The 21,286-nt window shown below is 46.3% G+C and overlaps 1 protein-coding gene and 1 pseudogene across 1 annotated transcript; both read right to left on the minus strand.

Moving 5' to 3' along the window:
- Positions 1–16,089: 16,089 nt before the first annotated feature.
- Positions 16,090–16,599, minus strand: LOC121749496 (casein kinase 1-like protein HD16). The gene has a single exon (XM_042144063.1). It carries the CDS (start codon positions 16,597–16,599, stop codon positions 16,090–16,092), a length of 510 nt encoding a protein of 169 aa, XP_041999997.1.
- Positions 16,169–18,399, minus strand: LOC121746469 (annotated as a pseudogene).
- Positions 18,400–21,286: the final 2,887 nt, after the last annotated feature.

Here is a 21,286-nt window from a genome sequence, read left to right on the forward strand (position 1 = left end):
GGTGGCAGAGAGGGTAAGCCGGAGAAGGGATGTATGGGTGGCTGGGGTTGGTTGGAGAGGGTGACCGGCGGTGGGGTGCTAACGTGAGTTAATGAGGGTGGTGGGTGGTTCGCAGTGGTGACATATTGGTCGGAAAGGATGATTCGGCGTGGGACTATGAGGGAGGGGTTTTTAGTGAGAAGGAGGATGAAGATATGACAATTACTAACTCACCACCGGGCTTAACTATTTATATTTGGCTTTCCTTGGCCAACAAGGAAACCACTTCTATCCAAATGACCTACAAAATTTTATTGTACGATCTTTGTTAGGTAATTGGATCAAGATAGGATTATTTTCATCGATATAACATCATAGGAATTGTCATCTCTTAACAACCTATTTGAAGCATAACTCTTATACGTTGGTTTACTTGGCCAACAAGCAATACTTTTTGATGGAGGTACACCCAAGCTGATCAACAAGGACAAGAAGATGGATCCATTAATCATTCAAAGTGGACCAATTACAAGAGCTAGAGCTAAGAAGATAAAGGAGTCCATGATGCTTTTAGTTGATGAAATAAAAGCCCAATTCCAAGACCATTCAACATTGGGCCAAATGGTGAATATTATTCAAGTTAGTGGGCAGCCCAATGCATGAAGTTTTGAGTCAATATATATCACATTTTGGAGGCCCAAATTGAAGATAAATGATGCATTTTCGTCCAAGTTGGAGCAGCAAAAATGAAGAGTCATTTTTAAGTTACTTTTTGAGTTAAATAAGTGACTTTAGATGTCCTAAAGTCACACCAATAGTTAGGAGTTACTTTTCACTTATTATGAGTCATTCTAAAGGTCTTAAGTTGTACTAATGATATGAGACTTTCAAGAGTCCATTCTAGCCTATAAATAGGCTTGTAAGCATGTCATTTGAGGACATCATTGATCAAATACGAAAATAGAGTTTGTCTTGTGAATTGAATTCTCTTTGTAGAGTTTTTCACTTGTTTGGAACTTATCAAGATACTTTGAGCAAGTTCTTGTGGCGTTCAACCATACCGAGGTTCTTGGCTGATTACATAGCCAACGGGTCGAGGTTTTCCAAGCTCTGGAAGTGGATCAAACCAGATTATCAATCAAGGAAATCCGCTGCCAATCATTATACGTGGGGTTCTTGGATCAATATATCCAACGGGTCCTTCGTCGTATCCCAATCCATATCATTTGGTATCACGAGCCAACTGGTATTGATCTATCCATAGCTTTATCTTACATTGTTTATCTTTCATATCCTTGAAAAAAAAAAAATTAAAAAAAAATCCGAAAAAAAAATCAGAAAAAAATTCGAAAAAAAAAAATCCAAAAAAAAAATCCGAAAAAAAAAACCCCAATACATATTTCACCTCATATTTTCTTGACCATTTCCTTTCATCCTTCATTCAAAGGGCTGAAGTTTGGTTGGTCGTTATTAGTTCTTGTTTTGTTTTTGATTTGTTTTTTTACTTGTGTTATCTTTGCAAAAGAGAAAGAGTGGTAAAAGGCTTGAGTGGTGAGGTTATTTGAGGGGAGGTAAAAGCCAACGAGTGATATACACGAGTGTTTTGTGAGGTTTAATTTTGTGTGATACACGAGTGAACTGTGAGGATGGATTCTACTGACGATCATATTCCAGTTGATCCTACGTTGAAAGCCATGCAACAACAATTTGCAAGGTTTGCACGGATTCTGGAAAGTGTTTCAGGGCGGTTGGAGAGGCTAGAAGTTCAGGCAACAAATGAAAATAATAACGAGGAGGAAGAGAGTGGAGGAGAAGATGATGCTTCATATATGCATCGAAATGAGAGACGTGGAAACGGTAGAAGAGGGCGTACAAATGAAGTGGATGGTGATTTGAGAAGCATCAAACTGAAGATCCCAACATTCCAAGGAAGGAGTGACCCCGAAGCTTATTTGGAGTGGGAAAGAAAGGTGGATCTCATCTTTGAATGTCACAACTATTCCGAGGAGAAAAAGGTTAGACTTGCTGCTATTGAATTCACTGACTATGCTATAGTTTGGTGGGATCAATTGACAACCAGTACAAGGCGATACGGAGGAAGACCAGTTTCGACTTGGGAAGAAATGAAAAGCATAATGCGTAAGAGATTTGTACCTTCTCATTATTTTCGTGAATTGTATCAAAAATTACAATCTATGAAACAAGGTACTAAATCTGTTGATGAGTACTACAAAGACATGGAGATTGCCATGATTAGGGCAAATGTTGAAGAAGATAGAGAAGCAACTATGGCTCGATTCTTATGTGGGCTGAATAGGGAGATTGCAAACATTGTGGAGCTTCAACACTATGTGGAGTTGGAGGACATGGTTCATATGGCCATGAAGGTGGAGGGACAATTGAAGAAGAAGGGAACAATCCAAAAGAATTTTTCAACAAGTTCTCATTCTTCAAGGACAAAAGAGTGGACTTCAACCAAACCCAATTTTGGGGCAGGTTCTAAACCCCAAAATGAGGCGTCGACATCCAAGTCCAAAGAATTTGAGAAGGGTAAAGGTATTTCTACTTCTACTTCTACTCGAAATAGAGATATCAAATGTTTTCGTTGTCAAGGTGTTGGACACATTGCATCTCAATGTCCAAACAAAAGGGTGATGATTTTGAAGCCAAATGGAGAGATAGAATCTGAAAGTGAACGTGAAGATGATGATGAGGAGGAGGAGGATAAACAATTGGAGGAGATTGAACCAGAACATGGAGAACTTTTGGTGGTTCGAAGGGCTCTAAACATGCAAAACAGAAACGATGATCAGCAAAGGGAGAACATCTTCCACACAAGGTGTTTGGTCCAAGGTAAACTTTGCATAATGATTATTGATGGTGGTAGTTGTGCAAACGTTGCAAGTTCTGAAATGGTGGAAAAGTTGAGCTTAACAACGGAAAAACATCCTAATCCGTACAAGCTACAATGGCTTAATGAATGTGGAGAAATTCGAGTGACTAAGCGAGTTCTAATTTCGTTTTCAATTGGCAATTATAAAGATGATGTTCTTTGCGATGTTGTGCCAATGCATGCTAGTCACATTCTTTTGGGGAGGCCATGGCAGTTTGATCGTAGAGTGACTTATGATGGATTTCACAACCACTACACCTTCAAGCACAACAACAAGTCTATTATGCTTGTGTCTTTAACACCTCAACAAGTTCAAGAGGACCAACAGAAATTGTCACAAGCAAGGAGAGCTCGTGAGGTTGAGAGGAAAAGAAGTGAGAGCATTGAAAAAGAGTCGAGTGAAAAAAAGAGTCGAGAGAAAAGTAAGAATGAGAGGAAAAAAGGTGAGGGCATTGAAAAAGAGTCAAGTGAAAAGAGTCCGAATGAAAAAAAGAACTTTTATGTGGGAGCAAGAGAAATAAAGAGTGCAATAGTTGAAAAAAAGAGTGTTTTCATCTTAGTGTACAAACAGTCTTTGTTTACCACTAACGAATTAACCACTTCTTTGCCAAGTGCTTTTGTGTCTCTTTTACAGGAATTCGAAGATGTTTTTCCCGTGGAAGAATCAAGTGGATTACCGCCATTAAGAGGTATTGAACACCAAATTGACCTTATTCCCGGGGCAGTTCTACCAAATCGACCAGCCTATAGAGCCAATCCCGAAGAGACTAAGGAAATTCAAAGGCAAGTGCAAGAGTTGTTGGACAATGGAAAAATCCGTGAGAGTATGAGTCCATGTGCTATTCCGGTAATTGTTGTTTCTAAGAAAGATGGATCATGGAGGATGTGCATCGACTGCCGAGCAATCAACAAAATCACGGTAAAGTATCGCTATCCTATTCCTAGGCTAGATGATATGCTTGATGAATTGCATGGTTCTGTTGTGTTTAGTAAGATCGATTTGAAAAGTGGTTATCATCAAATTCGAATTAGAGAAGGAGACGAATGGAAAACAGCCTTTAAAACAAAATTTGGTCTATATGAGTGGTTAGTAATGCCTTTTGGTTTAACTAATGCACCAAGTACTTTCATGAGGTTGATGCACCATGTTTTGAGAAAATTCATTGGAAAATTTATGGTTGTTTATTTTGATGATATTCTTGTCTATAGCAAAAATGTGAATGAACATCTTAACCATGTGCGTGCAGTTTTGGATACCTTACGAAAAGAATCATTGTATGCAAATCTCAAAAAGTGTTCTTTTTGCATGGATAAAGTTGTTTTTCTGGGTTTTGTTATAAGTGCTAATGGGATTGAAATGGAAAAAGAGAAGGTGAAAGCTATTTTAGAATGGCCAATTCCTCAAAATGTAGCACAAGTTAGAAGTTTTCATGGTCTTGCTAGTTTTTATAGGAGGTTTGTCAAGGATTTTAGTACAATTGCTGCACCTTTGAATGAAATTGTGAAAAAGGATGTTTGTTTTTATTGGGGAGAAAAACAAGAACATGCTTTTAATCTCCTTAAGGAAAAACTTACAACTGCACCAATTCTTTCTTTGCCTAACTTTGATAACATGTTTGAGCTTGAATGTGATGCATCTGGGGTAGGCATAGGAGCTGTTTTGTTGCAGGATAGGAAGCCAATCGCGTACTTTAGCGAAAAGTTGAAAGGAGCTCAATTGAACTATCCAACGTATGACAAGGAGTTATATGCTTTGGTTAGAGCTTTGGAAACATGGCAGCATTACTTGTGGCCTAGAGAGTTTGTAATTCACACGGATCATGAATCTCTCAAGTACTTGAAAGGTCAAGGTAAGCTTAGCAAGAGACATGTTAAGTGGGTGGAATTCATTGAATCATTTCCCTATGTAATCAAATACAAAAAGGGAAAAGAAAATATTGTGGCTGATGCATTATCTCGGAGGTACATTTTGATCACTACTTTGAGTTCTAAGTTGCTTGGTTTTGAGTTGATTAAGGAAATGTATGATAATGACCCGGACTTTTCTTCTATCTATTTAGCTTGTGAGCATGCTGCATTTGACAAGTTCTATAGGCATGATGGCTATTTGTTTAGAGAAAACAAATTATGCATTCCTAAAGGTTCTATGCGTGAATTGCTTGTGCGTGAAGCTCATGGTGGTGGTTTAATGGGTCATTTTGGAGTCCATAAGACAATGAATGTTTTGCTTGAACATTTCTTTTGGCCTAAAATGCGTGTGGATGTTGAAAGAATTTGTAAAAGATGCATAACTTGCATGCAAGCCAAGTCTAAATCACACCCACATGGTTTGTACAAACCGTTACCAATTCCTAGTGCACCTTGGGAGGATATTTCAATGGACTTTGTTGTTGGTTTGCCAAGAACAAAAAGAGGTAGAGATTCAGTTTTTGTGGTTGTTGATAGGTTTTCAAAAATGGCACATTTTAATCCATGTCACAAAACTGATGATGCATCTCATATCGCTGATTTGTTCTTTAAAGAAATTGTCCGTTTGCATGGTGTTCCTAGATCAATTGTGAGTGATCGAGATGCTAAATTTGTGAGTCATTTTTGGCGAGTGTTGTGGAATAAGTTGGGAACTAAACTCTTGTTTTCTACTACTTGTCATCCACAAACTGATGGACAAACTGAAGTAGTTAATAGGACTTTGTCTCAATTACTACGAACTTTAGTTAAAAAGAACTTGAAAAGTTGGGAGGAATGCTTACCTTTTGCTGAGTTTGCTTATAATCGAAGTGTCCATTCTGCTACTAACTTTTCCCCATTTGAAGTTGTGTATGGTTTCAATCCATTGAGTCCACTAGATTTGATTCCAATACCTATTGAAGATCGTGCAAGTCTTGATGGAAAAGCTAAGGCTGAAATGGTGAAAAGATTGCATGAAAGGGTAAGACTCAACATTGAAAAGAGGACAGAACAATATGCAAAGCAAGCCAACAAGGGTCGAAAACAAGTCATCTTTGAGCCGGGAGATTGGGTTTGGTTGCATATGAGAAAGGAGAGATTTCCTTCGAAAAGAAAGTCCAAGTTGCAGCCAAGAGGAGATGGACCATTCCAAGTGATTGGAAAAGTCAATGATAATGCTTACAAACTTGACTTACCTGGTGAGTTTAATGTAAGTGCTACTTTCAATGTTTCTGATTTATCTCCTTATGTTGGTGAATTAGATTCGAGGACGAATCCTCTTGAAGAAGAAGGGAATGATGGAGGTACACCCAAGCTGATCAACAAGGACAAGAAGATGGATCCATTAATCATTCAAAGTGGACCAATTACAAGAGCTAGAGCTAAGAAGATAAAGGAGTCCATGATGCTTTTAGTTGATGAAATAAAAGCCCAATTCCAAGACCATTCAACATTGGGCCAAATGGTGAATATTATTCAAGTTAGTGGGCAGCCCAATGCATGAAGTTTTGAGTCAATATATATCACATTTTGGAGGCCCAAATTGAAGATAAATGATGCATTTTCGTCCAAGTTGGAGCAGCAAAAATGAAGAGTCATTTTTAAGTTACTTTTTGAGTTAAATAAGTGACTTTAGATGTCCTAAAGTCACACCAATAGTTAGGAGTTACTTTTCACTTATTATGAGTCATTCTAAAGGTCTTAAGTTGTACTAATGATATGAGACTTTCAAGAGTCCATTCTAGCCTATAAATAGGCTTGTAAGCATGTCATTTGAGGACACCATTGATCAAATACGAAAAATAGACTTTGTCTTGTGAGTTGAATTCTCTTTGTAGAGTTTTTCACTTGTTTGGAACTTATCAAGATACTTTGAGCAAGTTCTTGTGGCGTTCAACCATACCGAGGTTCTTGGCTGATCATATAGCCAACGGGTCGAGGTTTTTCAAGCTCTGGAAGTGGATCAAACCAGATTATCAATCAAGGGAGTCCGCTGCCAAACCTTATACGTGGGGTTCTTGGATCAATATATCCAACGGGTCCTTCGTCCTATCCCAATTCATATCACTTTTGAATCAAAATTGCCCACAATTATACATTTTGTGACGTTTGTGACGTAATATTTTTTTTTAAAGATAAACAACCCTAGGGGTGAAGGGTTGAGGCGCACCCACACCCGTGCATTACCAAAAACCATTTGCAACAACCAAACAAACATCGAGTCGCCCAAAAGTGACGACTCGCCATGACAAATTAGAGTACAACGAGAATTTAACATTGACAACAATCAATTAAAAACACGAGAGAGAAGCTCTCCCTTCTCTCTAGAATTCGTCCACTCCCTCTCCCTCCCCTTTGAGGGAGATGTAGTGTGATTGTTGCATCCAACACATGGTGAAGTCCGGCGGTGAGTTGCCGGAGGGGGATGCCGATGCCTTGGAACACACGATGCAGCCCCTCTCCTCGCCGGAGTGGAAGTTTCATTCGATTGCACAGTCTAAAACCAAAATGGTTGGCACGCCTCACCCGGAGAAAGCTCGACAAGCCCTCAAACGAGCCGGCCTTGAATCTGGTTCGGAGGTTAGTCGGGCTAAGAAGAAGATGGTCTTTGATATGGTGGATAGTCTCGTTGCGGAACGCCATGGTGAAAGGAAAGGGACGTCGGAAAACAAGCTCGCCCCTTTTGGGGATATGTTGAGCTCTCTAGCCCAAATGGCCAAGGAAGGGAGCGTCCCGACGAGTGGAATGGAAGGGCACGATGGTGATGAGATGGCCGGAATGTCGCTGGCACCGGCAGGCCGGAATCTTGGAGGATCAAGCATGGAGAAAGAGATGGTCAACCGGCTGACCATTGCAAGTACCATGCCCCACGTGAAGGATGGGGTGGCATGTGAGTTGGTGGGTGCATGTGACTCACAAAAGGAGGAAAAGAAAAAGGCCACTTTTCATGGGCAAGATAATGTTGGCGCATTTGTGGAAAATGCCATTTTGAATTCAAAATCACCACCATGTACTATGCATCCTCATCTTTTTTTTTTGAAGAGAAACAAGTACATTTAATAGAACATATCCTTGGGTTGCATAGCCTGATTTTACATATACAAGCACTGCTAATACAGACACAGCCGCTGGATACTGTCATCAAACATTAAATTTCCATCACTATACAAACATTAAGGAATGATCGAATTACACTTGTCGGAGTCCTAAAGCATTTAGACATAATCACAGTCCGGTGCAGAGGTTTTAGACAGGCTCCTATATGTCAATGGCAATAGTAAGCACAAATCAGGTCCTAAGAGCAACAAGAGTCAGCTTGACCACAGACCAAAGATCTCCCCTTCCTCTGATTACAGAAATAACAATTGAGTTTGATCAGAGAGGACTTCATCTTCGAGTAACCTACTCCAACAAAATTACGAGACATCAAGATACAGTTCTCCCATAGCACACCGATGCTATGTAAAGATTTTTTACCCATTTCTCCTTTTTTTTTTTTTTTTTTTTTTTTTATCAAACACCTCTACGGTGGAGGGTTCGTGGGTCCCTCATCCCTATAATTCCAAAGGCGGTAATTACAAGGCGTGGCCACACCCAAAAGTGGTGTGCCGTAACAAATCAAGAGTAGTATGCGGTCCAATCCCACAAGGTTCGGACCTCATCATACTCTTTTCCAAAATACAATTAACCAAAAAGCTAGTCACTATTGTCTCCCAACGTCTCATTATCAACTTTAATGCCCGTTCCCGTCAAGGTATCGGATGTGCGACACTCCCATCTCGTCCAATCTAACCAAGTCCAACAGTTCTCTCGGTGCTGAGTTGTAGTGCATTCGTAGACCACTGTCTTGGACTAGCCCCATTTTCGCAAGGAAATCCGCCGCTTTGTTCCCCTCCCTGTGTATGAAGGTGGCTCGGAATTTGAGTTGGCGTTTATGAAGGGTTAGATGCGCCACCGCTTGCCGGGCGGGTGCCGGGCCCCATCCTGTCCCATTGACCAATTTGATTGCTTGCTCTGCATCGGACTCAATCCAGATTGGTAGGGCGAGTTCTTTGGCTATATTTAGCCCGTGGAGCATGGCCAACAGCTCCGCCTCTAACGCCGAGTGTGCTTCTAGGGGTGTGCGGAAGGCGACGAGCATCTTACCCAAGTGGTCTCGAATAATCCCTCCAGCCCCTGTTCTACCGTTCGCTTCATTGTAGGAGCCATCTGTGTTGAGCTTTATCCACGGCTGGTCCGGGGGGTTCCATTTGATTGCCATGGCTAGGGGTAGCGCCCTGATTGCCGCCGCTTGAGGAATGTTGATTCCAAGTTTAACTCCCTTCCAATGTTTCGGCTTCAAGCTTCCATTGGACATAGCATTCCGAATGAACATGTGGACCTGCCATACCACGTTTTGTGGTTTAAACTGTGTGCCTTGGTGGCGACTCCTGTTTCTCTCCGACCAGATAAACCACAGAATGAGGTATGGAGTGGCTCGGCTAAGATGTTTCTTGTTCGGCTGTTGGTACCTTCGCGCCCACACTTCGATTCTCGTAGGGATTGTATCATTGATATGGATGCGGGGGAACGAGCCTGTGAACCAACCGTCAAACTCACTCCAAACTCTGCGAGCTCCATGTCCCTGGATGAAGAGGTGTTGGAGGGACTCGGTATTCGGTCGGTGGGGGCAGCATTGGCACTTAGAGGCTAGCTCAATCTCCCGCCACTGAAGCTTCGTGTCAACCGGCACCCGATTGGAGAGAAGCCTCCAGATAAAGATGGCTATTGAGTTGGTGAGGCCTGCCTTCCAAACGTCCCCCAAACCTTGGATGATCGGGTTTCGCCCTCGAAGTGTGTCCCATGTCGAAGCCACCGTGAATTCCCCATGTTTAGAGAGGTTCCACCTCAGGATATCCTGTTCATCATGGAGGATCGGTGTATTAATGATGCCATCGATAACATGCTGAGGGAGGCCGGCCTGATTGTGAAGAAGCTGAAGCTTGGGCACATCCCAACCCCCATTAGTAATGAACTCCGAAACCCGGGTGGTTGGTCTTCCCCTATCATCAAGACTAAATTCCCTCAGAGGGCTATTGCCAAGCCAAATGTCATCCCAGAAGTAGATGTCCCCTTGTCCCACTAGCCATCTCATGTGCGGTTGTGCGAGGGGCCATGCTCTTGAGAGCCTTCTCCACGTAGGGCTACTCCTGCTCGGCAGTCTCAAGGTGAGCGGTGTGGAGTTGGTGCAATATTTTGCCATCATGTATCTTGCCCAAAGGGAGTTTTGCTCCCGAAAGCGCCACCAAAGTTTGATATTGAAGGCGCGGAGGACCTCCATAGTTTTCCGGATCCCAAGGCCTCCTTCATCAGTGGGCCGACACATTTGTTCCCAACCAATCCAATGGGTCCGCTTCTTCTCATTCGTAGACCCCCAAAAGAATCGGGCCATTTGTTGATCAAGTTGCTTAAGGGTACCGGCCGTGGGCTCGACGGCTTGGAAGATGTGTAAGGGGATCGCTTCAAGGGTGCTCTTAATCAACGTAAGCCTTCCTCCAAAGGATAGGTGACGGTGTGCCCATCCTGAGATCCTTCTTGCAATCTTTTCTCGTACAAAGAGGAACATGTCCGTGCGTTTGACACCACGATAGATAGGTACTCCGAGGTAGAGGAAAGGGAAAACCCCTCTAGTGAAGCCCCCTTCCGCCTGGATCGAGTTTGCCCAATGCTCATGGGCCTCGGCAATATAGAAATTACTCTTAGCAAGGCTGACTTGTTGGCCGGAGACTCTTTCATACTTTTCAAGACAAGCTCTTAGCCGGCGCATAGGATTTGCCGCCGCTTGGGTGAAGATGATAATGTCGTCCGCATAGGCTAGATGGCTGATCTCCATGCATCTCCGGGAGGCTTTGTACGTCATGTCCTTTTGGCCGAGGATGAGCTTATCTAATGCTCGGGACAGGTATTCCGCAGCGATCACGAACAGAGCGGGGGAGATCGGATCTCCTTGCCGAAGTCCACGAGTTGATCTAAAGAAGCCCGCGGGTGCCCCGTTAACAAGGACCGAGAACCAGCAATACCCAATACACCTCTCCATAAGTGAAATCCATGAATCCGGGAATCCCATACGGCGTAAAACTTTGAAGAGGAAGGGCCATTGGACCCTATCATAGGCTTTAGCCATGTCAATCTTTACTGCCACATTAGGCGCTGGGGAGCATCTAGCAAGCTCATGGAACATTTCTTGAGCCAGAAGTGCGTTGTCGTTAAGGAGCCGACCTTTGACAAAACCACTTTGGTTTGGGGAGATCACCTGTGGGAGGAAAGGAGAGAGTCGAGAGGTGAGTACCTTGGTAATGATCTTGTTTAAAACATTGCAGAGACTGATGGGTCGGTAGTCGGTCCATGACTCCGGCGATGCCTTCTTTGGGATAAGGACAATGCTTGTGGCCGTGATGCTCCTTGGCAGGAAGGCCCCTCTAAAGAACTGTCTGATTGCTTCCACTACCTCCGGCCCCACAATGGACCAGCAGGCTTGATAGAAGGTGGCCGAGAAGCCATCAGGTCCGGGAGCACTATCTCCGGAAATGCAAAAGGTGGCACTCCTGACCTCGTCCGCACTTGGAGCATTTGCGATGTCAACGAACTGCTCGGCTGAGTGGACCTGCTGGATTAGGTCGAGGTCTGGGTCTTCAAGTGTCGGATTGTTGGGGGCAAGGAGTTGTTGGAAGAACTCCACTGCGGACTTTTTAATCTCGGCTTCCTCGGTGAGCTCCTGCCCATTGACACGAATTGAATGGATGCGGAGACGGACCCTCTTTTGTTTCACCCAGCTTTGATAGAACCGGGTATTTTTGTCTCCCTCGGCAAGCCACCTCAAAGCTGCCTTCTGTCGCCAAAAATCTTCTTCCATTCTCAGCAAAAGGATGTACTCGGCAATGTGTTTGTTGATCGCTGTCCTGTGCTCCGGAGTCGGCCTTGCCTCGAAACTAGATTGGGCCAGAGCAATTTCTTCCTCCTTTTCCTTTAGATTAGCATGGATGTTCCCAAAGACCTCTTTGTTCCACTCCTTAAGGGCCTTTTTAACTCTGGCCTGCTTGATTTGAATGTTTAGGATTCCACCCGCCCCCGTGGGTTCCTCCCATGCTTTTTGCACTACGGCCATGAATCCTTCATGTCGGATCCACATGTTCTGGAACCTGAATGCCTTGGCTCCAGCGGATGTGTTCATCTTCGTGCACCTGACAAGAATTGGTCCATGGTCCGAGGCAACCCGGGGGAGATTCGTAACCCGAGTAGCCTCGAAGGTCTTAGTCCAATCCTCACTGACAAGCACTCTATCCAACCTTTCAAAGAGGCCATTCTTGGCCCAAGTGAATGCCGCTCCATCAAAACCAGGATCAAGCAGCCTACAGTCTTCCGTTGCCTCCGCAAAATCAACCATCTCGGCTTGCCGGTTAGTATCACTTCCGACTCTGTCTTGGTGTGATAGAATGGTGTTGAAATCGCCACCGATGATCCAAGGTGTTCCCTCGAGAGGCCCGGCAATCTCTCTCATCTTGTCCCATAATTGATGTCGTTCAGCCCTTGTACATTTGGCGTACACGGCTGAAATGGCCACCGGCCTAGCAAGGCGGTGGGACTTGAGGTAACCGTGAAGGATTTGTTCCGAGTCATTCTCAATATCAAAAGTGGACCCCTCTTCCGCGAACATCCAAATCTTCCCGTTCGTGTTCGAACCAATGAAGGGCAGCCCCAAGGCCTTAGAGAATCGGTCCGGGTCCGGGTGTGTGAGCGGTTCCATTATTGCAAGAAATAAAACATTATGACAATCAATAAGTCTTTTTAGAACGTTTTGAGTGGGCGCATTCGCAATCCCCCTCACGTTCCAAAACATGAAATTGTACGACATCATTAACAGGAAGGGTGCGTACCCAAAGAGGCTGAAGGCCCTCCTTGGTAGTCAGTGCGGTGTTGCTCTTTGTTCGGGGCGACCTCCTCGGCATCGTCGGCCGAACTGTTGCCTCCTAACCTCTCGACCCCCATGTGCAACTCCATGGGGTCTTCGTCCGCATCCCCACAATTCTCAACATCAAATTCTCCGTTCGCCATGAGAGAGTAATATTGGTTAGTACTCATGTGGTTCTTTGCCGAGAAGAACCCACGCCCCCTTGTCAAGGCATGGCGCGCGCCTCCTCTCGGATTCCCTCGACGAGCTGGTGAGACCGAGCGCCTCGCATTAGGGGAGCCCCACTCCACGTCCATGTTCCCACGTGGTGATGGTGGTTCGGAGGTGGGATGCAATGGGTTCCCCCGGTTCGGTGGGGACTTCCCAACCTCGGTCCCGGCCTTGAGCCCGGCATTTTGAGTTCCGGAGCTCGGTCCGCTCCCCAAAGCAGAGTCCGGCATTTTAGAGTCCGGCCTTGAGCCCGGCATTTTCGAGTTCGGTCCCTCCCAGGAAGTACCACCGATATCCTCCCCATTTGTTTTGTTATTGTTTGGTCGATCACCGGCCTTGCCTTGCTTCTTCCCATAACGTTTCCATTCATTGGAGCTGGGGGCATTCTTCCCCGTATCTTGCTTCCCCTTCTCGGTTTGTCTCTCGGGTTGTGACTGTTTAGGCGGGCCGTTGTGGTAGTTTCTCTTTGGCGGCCGTTCCTTCTTGCCCGTCGCATAGCACACCTCACTTGCATGGCCGACGTGTTTACATTCTTGACAATATGATGGTATCTTGTCCCATCGGACCCGCTGCACTGTTTCTCGCCCACCAAGGTCAAGGATTATCTCTTCGGTAGGCGGTTTTGTGATGTCTATCTCGACGCAAATTCGGGCAAATGAAAGCCGAGTCTTGTTTGCCGTGGCTCGATCAATCTGTATTGGAGTGCCGAGAAGCTTGCCGATGGCGAATAAGGCGGATTGGTCGAAAAGATGAATGGGGAGGCCAATTAGGTTGCACCAAATTGCCGCAATGGGGGACTCGCAGTATGCATCAAAGTCCGGGGACCATTTGAAGACCCTCATCGGGTGACGGTCAATGAGCCATACGGGCGTACCCCTTGGGCCTCCAAGGATTCGGGCATAGTCCGCCAAGTCCTCGCATTGAATGAGAATATGTTTAGCATTAATGTACTTCCAACTGAATCCACACCGGAGTTTAATATTATCGAGAGTCTTTTGGATTTGCAGTCCGGTAGGGATAGAGTGAGAGAACTTACCCACAATGGCGTGTCCCATGCTCTCAGCAAGCTTTTGAGTTTCCGCTCCGGAGAAGTAGATGGCCGGGATGCCGTCGGACACTGAAGCAAATCCAATGTTCTGAAGCTTATCCGGCTCAAAGGCTTGAGGGCCGTTAGGGTCAGTCGAGCCTTTAAGCATGTCCGCCATCGTTTTCGGCCGGCCGGGGTGGCTTGAGGTGCCTTCACCCCCGCCATGTAGCGTGTTACTCGCCGAGCCCGACGGAGTACCCTTAAGCAAGTCCGCCATCGATTTCGGCCACGCCGAGGTCCCCGGGGTAGCTTCTACCCCCCCATGTTGAGTAACTTCATTTGGCCCTTGTGTTGCGGCATTCGCCGAGGGCTTAGGTGTATTTCCTTTTCTCTTCGGGTTGTTGTGTTCGGCTTTTCCATTCTCGGTGTGGATCCTCTCGGCACCATCGTTGTCGTTGTGTACCCTTCTCGGCTTTTCCATTCTCGGCAGTTCGGCTTTTCCTTTCTCGGTGTGGACCTTCTCGGCCTCTTCATTCTCGGTGTGGATCTTCTCGGCATCATCCATTGGCGTATCGTTGGGTGTTGGTGTTTCTCTTGTCAATACGCCCATCTCGGCACTAGGCGTGGCCTTGTTCGTTGTCTCGATAATAAGCTTTTCTCGGTTGGCGTTAGGGTTCGCCTTAGGTCGCGGCTGGCCGAGCTCCACACAATAATGTTCCGGGCTGGCCTCAAACGTAGCTCGGATCTTGCTAGTTCGTCCTCGTTCGAGAGGGGGGAAGTCCTCAAGAGATGCCCCACTCCCATTCCAAGGTGTGTGTGTGACACTTTGCATGCATCCCGAAGAGTTTTGGGGGAACTCCGGTGGTTTGTGACTGGCCGTCGGTAGGTTTCCGGCACGGAGAGGCTGCGCCGCCGCTGCATCGAGCGTTTCCACCGAGTCCAACGCTGCAAGATGAAGGATCTCATCTAGTTTTGGGTTCCTTGGTGGGGATCCAAACGATGCAACTCGTGCCATGTTAGAGGGGAAAGGGGGGGGGGGGCACTTTCAAGGGGGGCTTTTGTACTTGCTATCATTTTAGGCAAGTTTGCTTTTGTACCTGATGGCTTAGGTAGGAAAGGTGGATTAGTGCTTTCAAAGTCAACTTTTGTCCCAGCCTCCAGATTAGGTAGGTTTGCTTTTCCACTTTCCAATGGGGCAAGGACAGCACATGGGGCAGCTTGTGCTTCACGTGACCTAGCAAGTCTTGGCTGGGGATTGTGGAGGGAGGGGACTTCACCGGAAACGGTCATAAGCTCGACGGCGGGAGTAGCAGTTTCCGGCGAGCCGCCTCCTTCCGGCACGGTTCTACCGTTGGGGGCATCGAACTCTTCTTCACATTCATTCCAATGCTCCACTTCCTCTTCCTTCTTATGAGGCAAGTCGGGGTCCTCCAACCTGAAAGAGACCCCCAAGTCGAGGGACGGAGTCGCCGGGAACAGGGATCCTTTGCATTTGGAACTACCGGCCGAAGGTCCTTCCTCCTCACCGAAGTCTATCTTCTTCCTTAGTTGCTTGTCCTCGGGCATCGGAGACGGGACAAATCTCTTACGACCATTGCCTTTGGTAGGAGGCGCCGGCGTACTTTTCCGGGCTTTGAGCTTTGCTTTAGCCATTTTTAGTTTCATGGATTTGGTCGGACGTTGAAGGGAAGCGGCCTCACCAGCTCGGAAGACCATTTGCTGATCGGAGAGGACCCGAGCTTCCTCATCCCCAGGAACAATGTCAGGCAAATGATCCGGATTTAGGGCCGGAGTGTCTCTCTTTTCGTCGGGGTCCGGCGGTTGCCCCATTGTTTCGGCCAGCCGGGCGGGCTTCGGCAAGGTATAGCCAAGACGTGGAGTAGAGGTTGACGGGAGCCGCGAGCCAAGTCCGACGTTGAAGTGGCTTTCGTCGGGGATTGGCCGGGGGTGACAGGCGGAGTGGGATTGGGTGGTGGCCGACAGGGTGGTGAGGGTGGAGGGGCGGGTGGCGACGTGAGGGATGGGTGGGTGTTTTCCGGCGATGCAATAGGGAGTTATTTTTGAGAGAAGGGAGAGCGTCTCTCTCTAAGGGCTCCGCTGTTGTTGCTTGTCACTTTGCATCTTACCAACAATGTGTCCAACACCTTGACAACGAAAACATTTCTCCTTAACATGTGTGCTTGGGAAAGCAGAAGTCCGAAGTGTTTCTTGTGTTTCATCTGAAGGTTTCCGTCGTGGATTGCTAAGAACAAGGGCAGTTTGATCCCATGTTGCTGCAGTTGATGTGATGCGATAGCCAGAATCCCACGTCCTATGAATACCTTCACTTGGATATAGAAAGTCCAACTCGACAACCTGATCAGAAAAACCTGCCCCACGGGACATAACAATTGCCCATCTAGTTCCAGGTGTAGCCATGGCAGTAACGTAAAAACCTTCTCTCCATTTCTTGTTGATCCACTTGAATGGAAATGACTCACTAACTTTATATGACTGCTGCAGATACGGGGTACCCTTAGACATGACTATTAATGAGCTCCCATTATTAGCCCCTGCTATGGCACTTATGTAGTAATTTTTCTCCCATTGTTCCATGATCTACTCCTTATGAAGGAAATGAGGTGAAAGTTCATAGACTTGATCACTGAAACCGGTCCCTGTATCCATAATCAAGGCCCATAGATTTGAACAAGAGGCCACACTGCTAATATAAAGTCCATCTTCATTTCCTTTCTCAATATGCTGGTCCAATCTTAAATCTGCAACATTGTAATGATATCTTTGCTTCATCGGTCTTCGAGCATTGTACACACTAATCCACTGTATAGCAGGCATTCCCATGCGGACTTTCTTCTTTGGCTGCTCATCATCATCGTCGTCCATCATAAGCCTTCCTCTCTTCTGTCCGACTTGATATACAAGCTTTCGAGCACCTTCAGTGTTGATTGGCCTGATGTCCGGATTCGGACCAATAATCCCATCAAAAAGGGATATATATTTTGCATAATTAGGCTCTTCATCAAACTTCAAGTTAACAACAAACTCAACAAACTGTTTAAAAGGTGCAGGACAGAAACAACAAAGGGCTTCTGGAGAAGTTCCCATCTTCTTTTTGCAGACCAGAAAGCCTTTATTCTCGCCCTGGTAACCTTGCCAAGGAAGGCGACCTCGAAGAAGAAAAATGAGGGTATAAGCAAGGGATTCCAGGTCATCCCTACGTCTACCGGTCCTTCCCAGATGAGAATGCACACTAGCATACCGCACAGTTCCTCTGAATACATCAAGTCGTTGATCATAATCAACATGAAGACCAGTTGAATTATCACGCCACCGAACAGCCAATCCAAGATCAACCAAAAAAAGTTTTTTCTCATCAGCAGTTCCAGGTGTACCAAGCAAAAAGTTTTCTGGCTTTACATCCCCATGCACATATCCTCTAGAATGTAACTTTTCCAAAATGGATATTGCTTCAATGGCAATACATGCCACCATTTCAGACATCCCATAAACTAGGACCTAGCATATCCATTACCATAATATAGTAATCACTCTGACGTCCTTTGTAATGCACACGTGGTATGCCGTGACTACCACCAAGAGCACTGTAAACTTGCCATTCATAAGGTGGTCCATAATTACAACCTTTACTACTACGGTGCTCAAATTTCAAAGCAACTTCTACCGCTCCTGGTCCATTTCTTTCATTTGGGTTTGGGGGGTTGATTCGCCGGCCTACATAAACTTGGCCGAATCCACCTTTCCCTAGTTTCTTATCAATTCGATAAGCTGGAGAACCACCAACCTGGACCCTTTCGGGAATAGGAGCAGTGCTTCCTTCATCCTCAGCACCCAACCCCTTACTTCCGTTATCACCACTATCACACTCATCCATCTTCTTCTCTTCCACGTCTTCTCCAACCTCCTCTAATTTGTTATTATTATCCTCCCCAACCTTCAACGACGTCGTTTCCTTCTCAGCAGCATCAACGTGTGCCTCTCCACCACCACCACAATCCCCTACCAAAACCTCCTTCTCCTTATCAGCACCACCTGCGGCGGCGGCGTCGACTCTATTCCCTGCAGCTCGTTTCCCAGCAGCTGGTACGGTTCCCTTGTCAGCTCGAGCAGCTTTCCCCTTGTTCCGTTCGGGAGCAGGAGCTGCGACAGCGGGTCGGCGGCCTCTGCGTGCTCCGCTACGCAGTTGAGGCATATCTGTGGCCGTCCATCAACTCCGTCGCGAAATCGGTGACTTCTTCGTCATCAACTCCGAGATCGAACCAGCTAGCTGTGAGGTGCAGCGGAAATCGGAGGAATAAGATGAGGTAGGATCGGCTGCAGGATGATCGGCGATCGAGGTGAGCTCGAGTGAGGGTTTGTGGAGTGTGAGATGGAAAAATTAGGTTGAATTGGGGAAAAGAAAAAAGAGAGTACTATGCATCCTCATCTTGGCAAAGATGGAGGCAAGGTTGACCACGGCTCCGACGCACCACCGCCGGAATCCTCGCCGGAAAACCTGGTCCGGCCGGCGGTTGATTGGAAAAAAGCAAAACAATTATTCTCCCATGGAGGGATGGGGAATGTGGAGGGAGCTTCAACCTTGTACAATAGCCAAAAGGCCAAGCCAATCACACTTGATGCCGGCAAGGCCAAGCCTATGGAAACGGCCGGCTGTGATGAAGGTACCCCATCTCTTTCATTTACCGATTTAGAAACGAAATATCTATCGGAGAAACTAGGATTAGCCTTAGTCGGGAAGTTCTCCCACTCGCTCCCATCTACGTTTCAAATTCAAAAAAGCTTTGGGGGTATGGGGCTAGTTGGTGCTTTCACATGGAAACACTTGAATGCTAAGCACATTTTAATACAATTCCAAGATGTGGCTGATTATACTATGGTGCTAAATGGCCCCAATGGGAATCCGAATTGGCTTATTGATATACATCCGATGAGGGTGTTCAAGTGGGCGCCGGACTTTGATACTTTTTTTGAGTCACCGATTGTTGCCGTTTGGTGTAACATCATGGGAATCCCGGCGCATCTCTTTGAGGAATCGGCCCTCATGGCGATCGGCAAGCTCCTAGGCAAGCCATTACAAGCCGATCATGCCACAATTAACCAATCCCGACTCTCCTTTGCTAGGATATGCGTTGAGATTGACTTCTCTACGCCCCCTACGGAAGAGATTATTCTCAATATCTTAGGTAAAGAATCAAGGCACAAAGTGGCATGGGATACCTTTGTTTTGTGCCAATTGTAAGCATGTTGGGCACACCATTGATAAGTGTCATGCTTTGGGAAGGAAGGAACGTGATGGTAGTAAGAACCACCGAACGCCAACAAAGACGCACTACTCGAGCAATGTCTCCAAGATCATTCGCCGAGAATGGCATCCAAAGGTGGATACTTGGGCCGGCACTTCCACGAGTTATGAGCATAGAAATAAGGATAAAGAATGTGCCAACCAAGAGAAGCGCAAGGAAGGTACAATGGATGTTGTTTCATCGGCCCCAAGAGCGGCAAATAGAAACAAACCAAGCATAGACAAGGATGGGTTCCAAGTGGTGTCGAGGAAGAGGAAAGGCAAGGTGCTCTTTTGAAGGTACGCCATCGCTCTCCTTTTTCGATTTTGAAACGGATTTTCTCTCGGAGAAGCTAGGGCTAGCTATTGTCGGGAAGTTCTCCCATTCACTCCCGTCCACAACCCAAATTCAAAAAAGTCTTAGTGGCATGGGGCTAGTTGGAGCATTCACATGGAAATACTTGAATGCTAAGCATATTTTACTCCAATTTCAAGAGGTGGCCGATTATGCTAAGGTGCTAAATGGCCCTAATGGGAGTCCGAATTGGTATGTTGATTGCCATCCGATGAGGGTGTTCAAGTGGGCGCCGAATTTTGACACGTTCTTTGAGTCGCCAATTGTTGCCGTGTGGTGTAACATATTAGGTATACCGACTCATCTCTATGAGGAATCGGCCCTCTTGGCAATCGGTAAGCTCCTTGGCAAGCCACTACAAGCCGATCATGCCACAATTCATCAAAGGCGACTCTCCTTCGCAAGAATTTGCGTAGAGATTGACATCTCTACTCCCCCCGATGGAAGAGATCATCCTTAATATCCGAGGCAAAGACTCGAGGTACAAAGTGGCATGGGACCGTATTCCATTGTTTTGTGATAATTGTAAACATGTTGGGCATGAGAAAAAGGATTGCCATGCAGCGGGAAGGAAGTCTCGGGGTAGAGACAAGGGTCGCCGAGCATCATACAAGGAGAACCTTTCAAGCCAGGCCGCCAAGATCATCCACCGTGAGTGGCGCCCAAAGGCGAATGGCACTCCATCGTCCATTGGACAGTTGGAGAAGTCCAAAGATTGTAACAATCACGCGGAGTACAGCGAGGGTACATTGGGTGCGGGATCGTCGAAGTCAAGAGTGGCTAGTAGGAGTAACCAAAATGTGGATGAGGATGGCTTCCAATTGGTGTCGAGGAGGAGGAAAGGAAAAGTGCATGAGGGCGATATGCACACCAAGGCTCCACACTTGGATGAATGGGATTTGAAAGAGAATGTTGCTATGGTGACATTTGGGAGTGTCCCATCGGGTGCGAATGACGCGGGCTTTAGCTCCATGAGTGTCGCATGTGGGCGCCCCAACCGGGAGATAGTGGGCCACATCGAGGACCTTGATCCAGGAGGGCATGTACCTAGCGGAGGTATCCCTATCGCGGGCCTTAGCTAGGTGATGAATAGAAGTGTTGGGGATACAAAGGTTGTATCAAATGGTAATTGGATTTTGAGAGTATATAGATGACCACCTCTAGTTGTTAAGGAGGCCCTCGTTGTACTCTAATTTGTCATGCCTTGGCGAGTCGTCACTTTTGGGCGACTCGGTGTATGTTTGTTTGTAACCAATGGTTTTGGTAATGCACAGGTGTGGGTCCGCCTCAACCCTCCGCCCTTTGGGGTGTGTTTGATTAAAAAAAAAAAGGTGCACGAGGGAGATTTGATTACCAAAGGCCACCACATTGATGATTGGCGTTTGAAGGAGAACGTTGCTACGGTGACGTTTGGGAGTGGTAATTCGGATGCGAATGAGCCGGGTATTGGCTCAATGAATGTCTCTTGTGGGATCCCCAGCCGGGAGATGGAGGGTTTCATCGAGGACCTTGACCCGGGAGGAACCGTCCCATGCGGAGGTATCCCTATTGCGGGTCTCAATTAGGAAATGGTCTTAGGTTTTGGTTTTGCAAAGATCGCATCATTGTAATTGTAAAAGGTTTGTTAA

This window comes from Salvia splendens, chromosome 9 (assembly GCF_004379255.2).
Source record: "Salvia splendens isolate huo1 chromosome 9, SspV2, whole genome shotgun sequence".
Classification (NCBI taxonomy): Eukaryota; Viridiplantae; Streptophyta; class Magnoliopsida; order Lamiales; family Lamiaceae; genus Salvia; species Salvia splendens.

Bases quoted from the DNA above. Each gene is read 5' to 3' on its own strand.
- LOC121749496 (XM_042144063.1), bottom strand. From the start codon at position 16,599: ATGGAACAATGGGAGAAAAATTACTACATAAGTGCCATAGCAGGGGCT.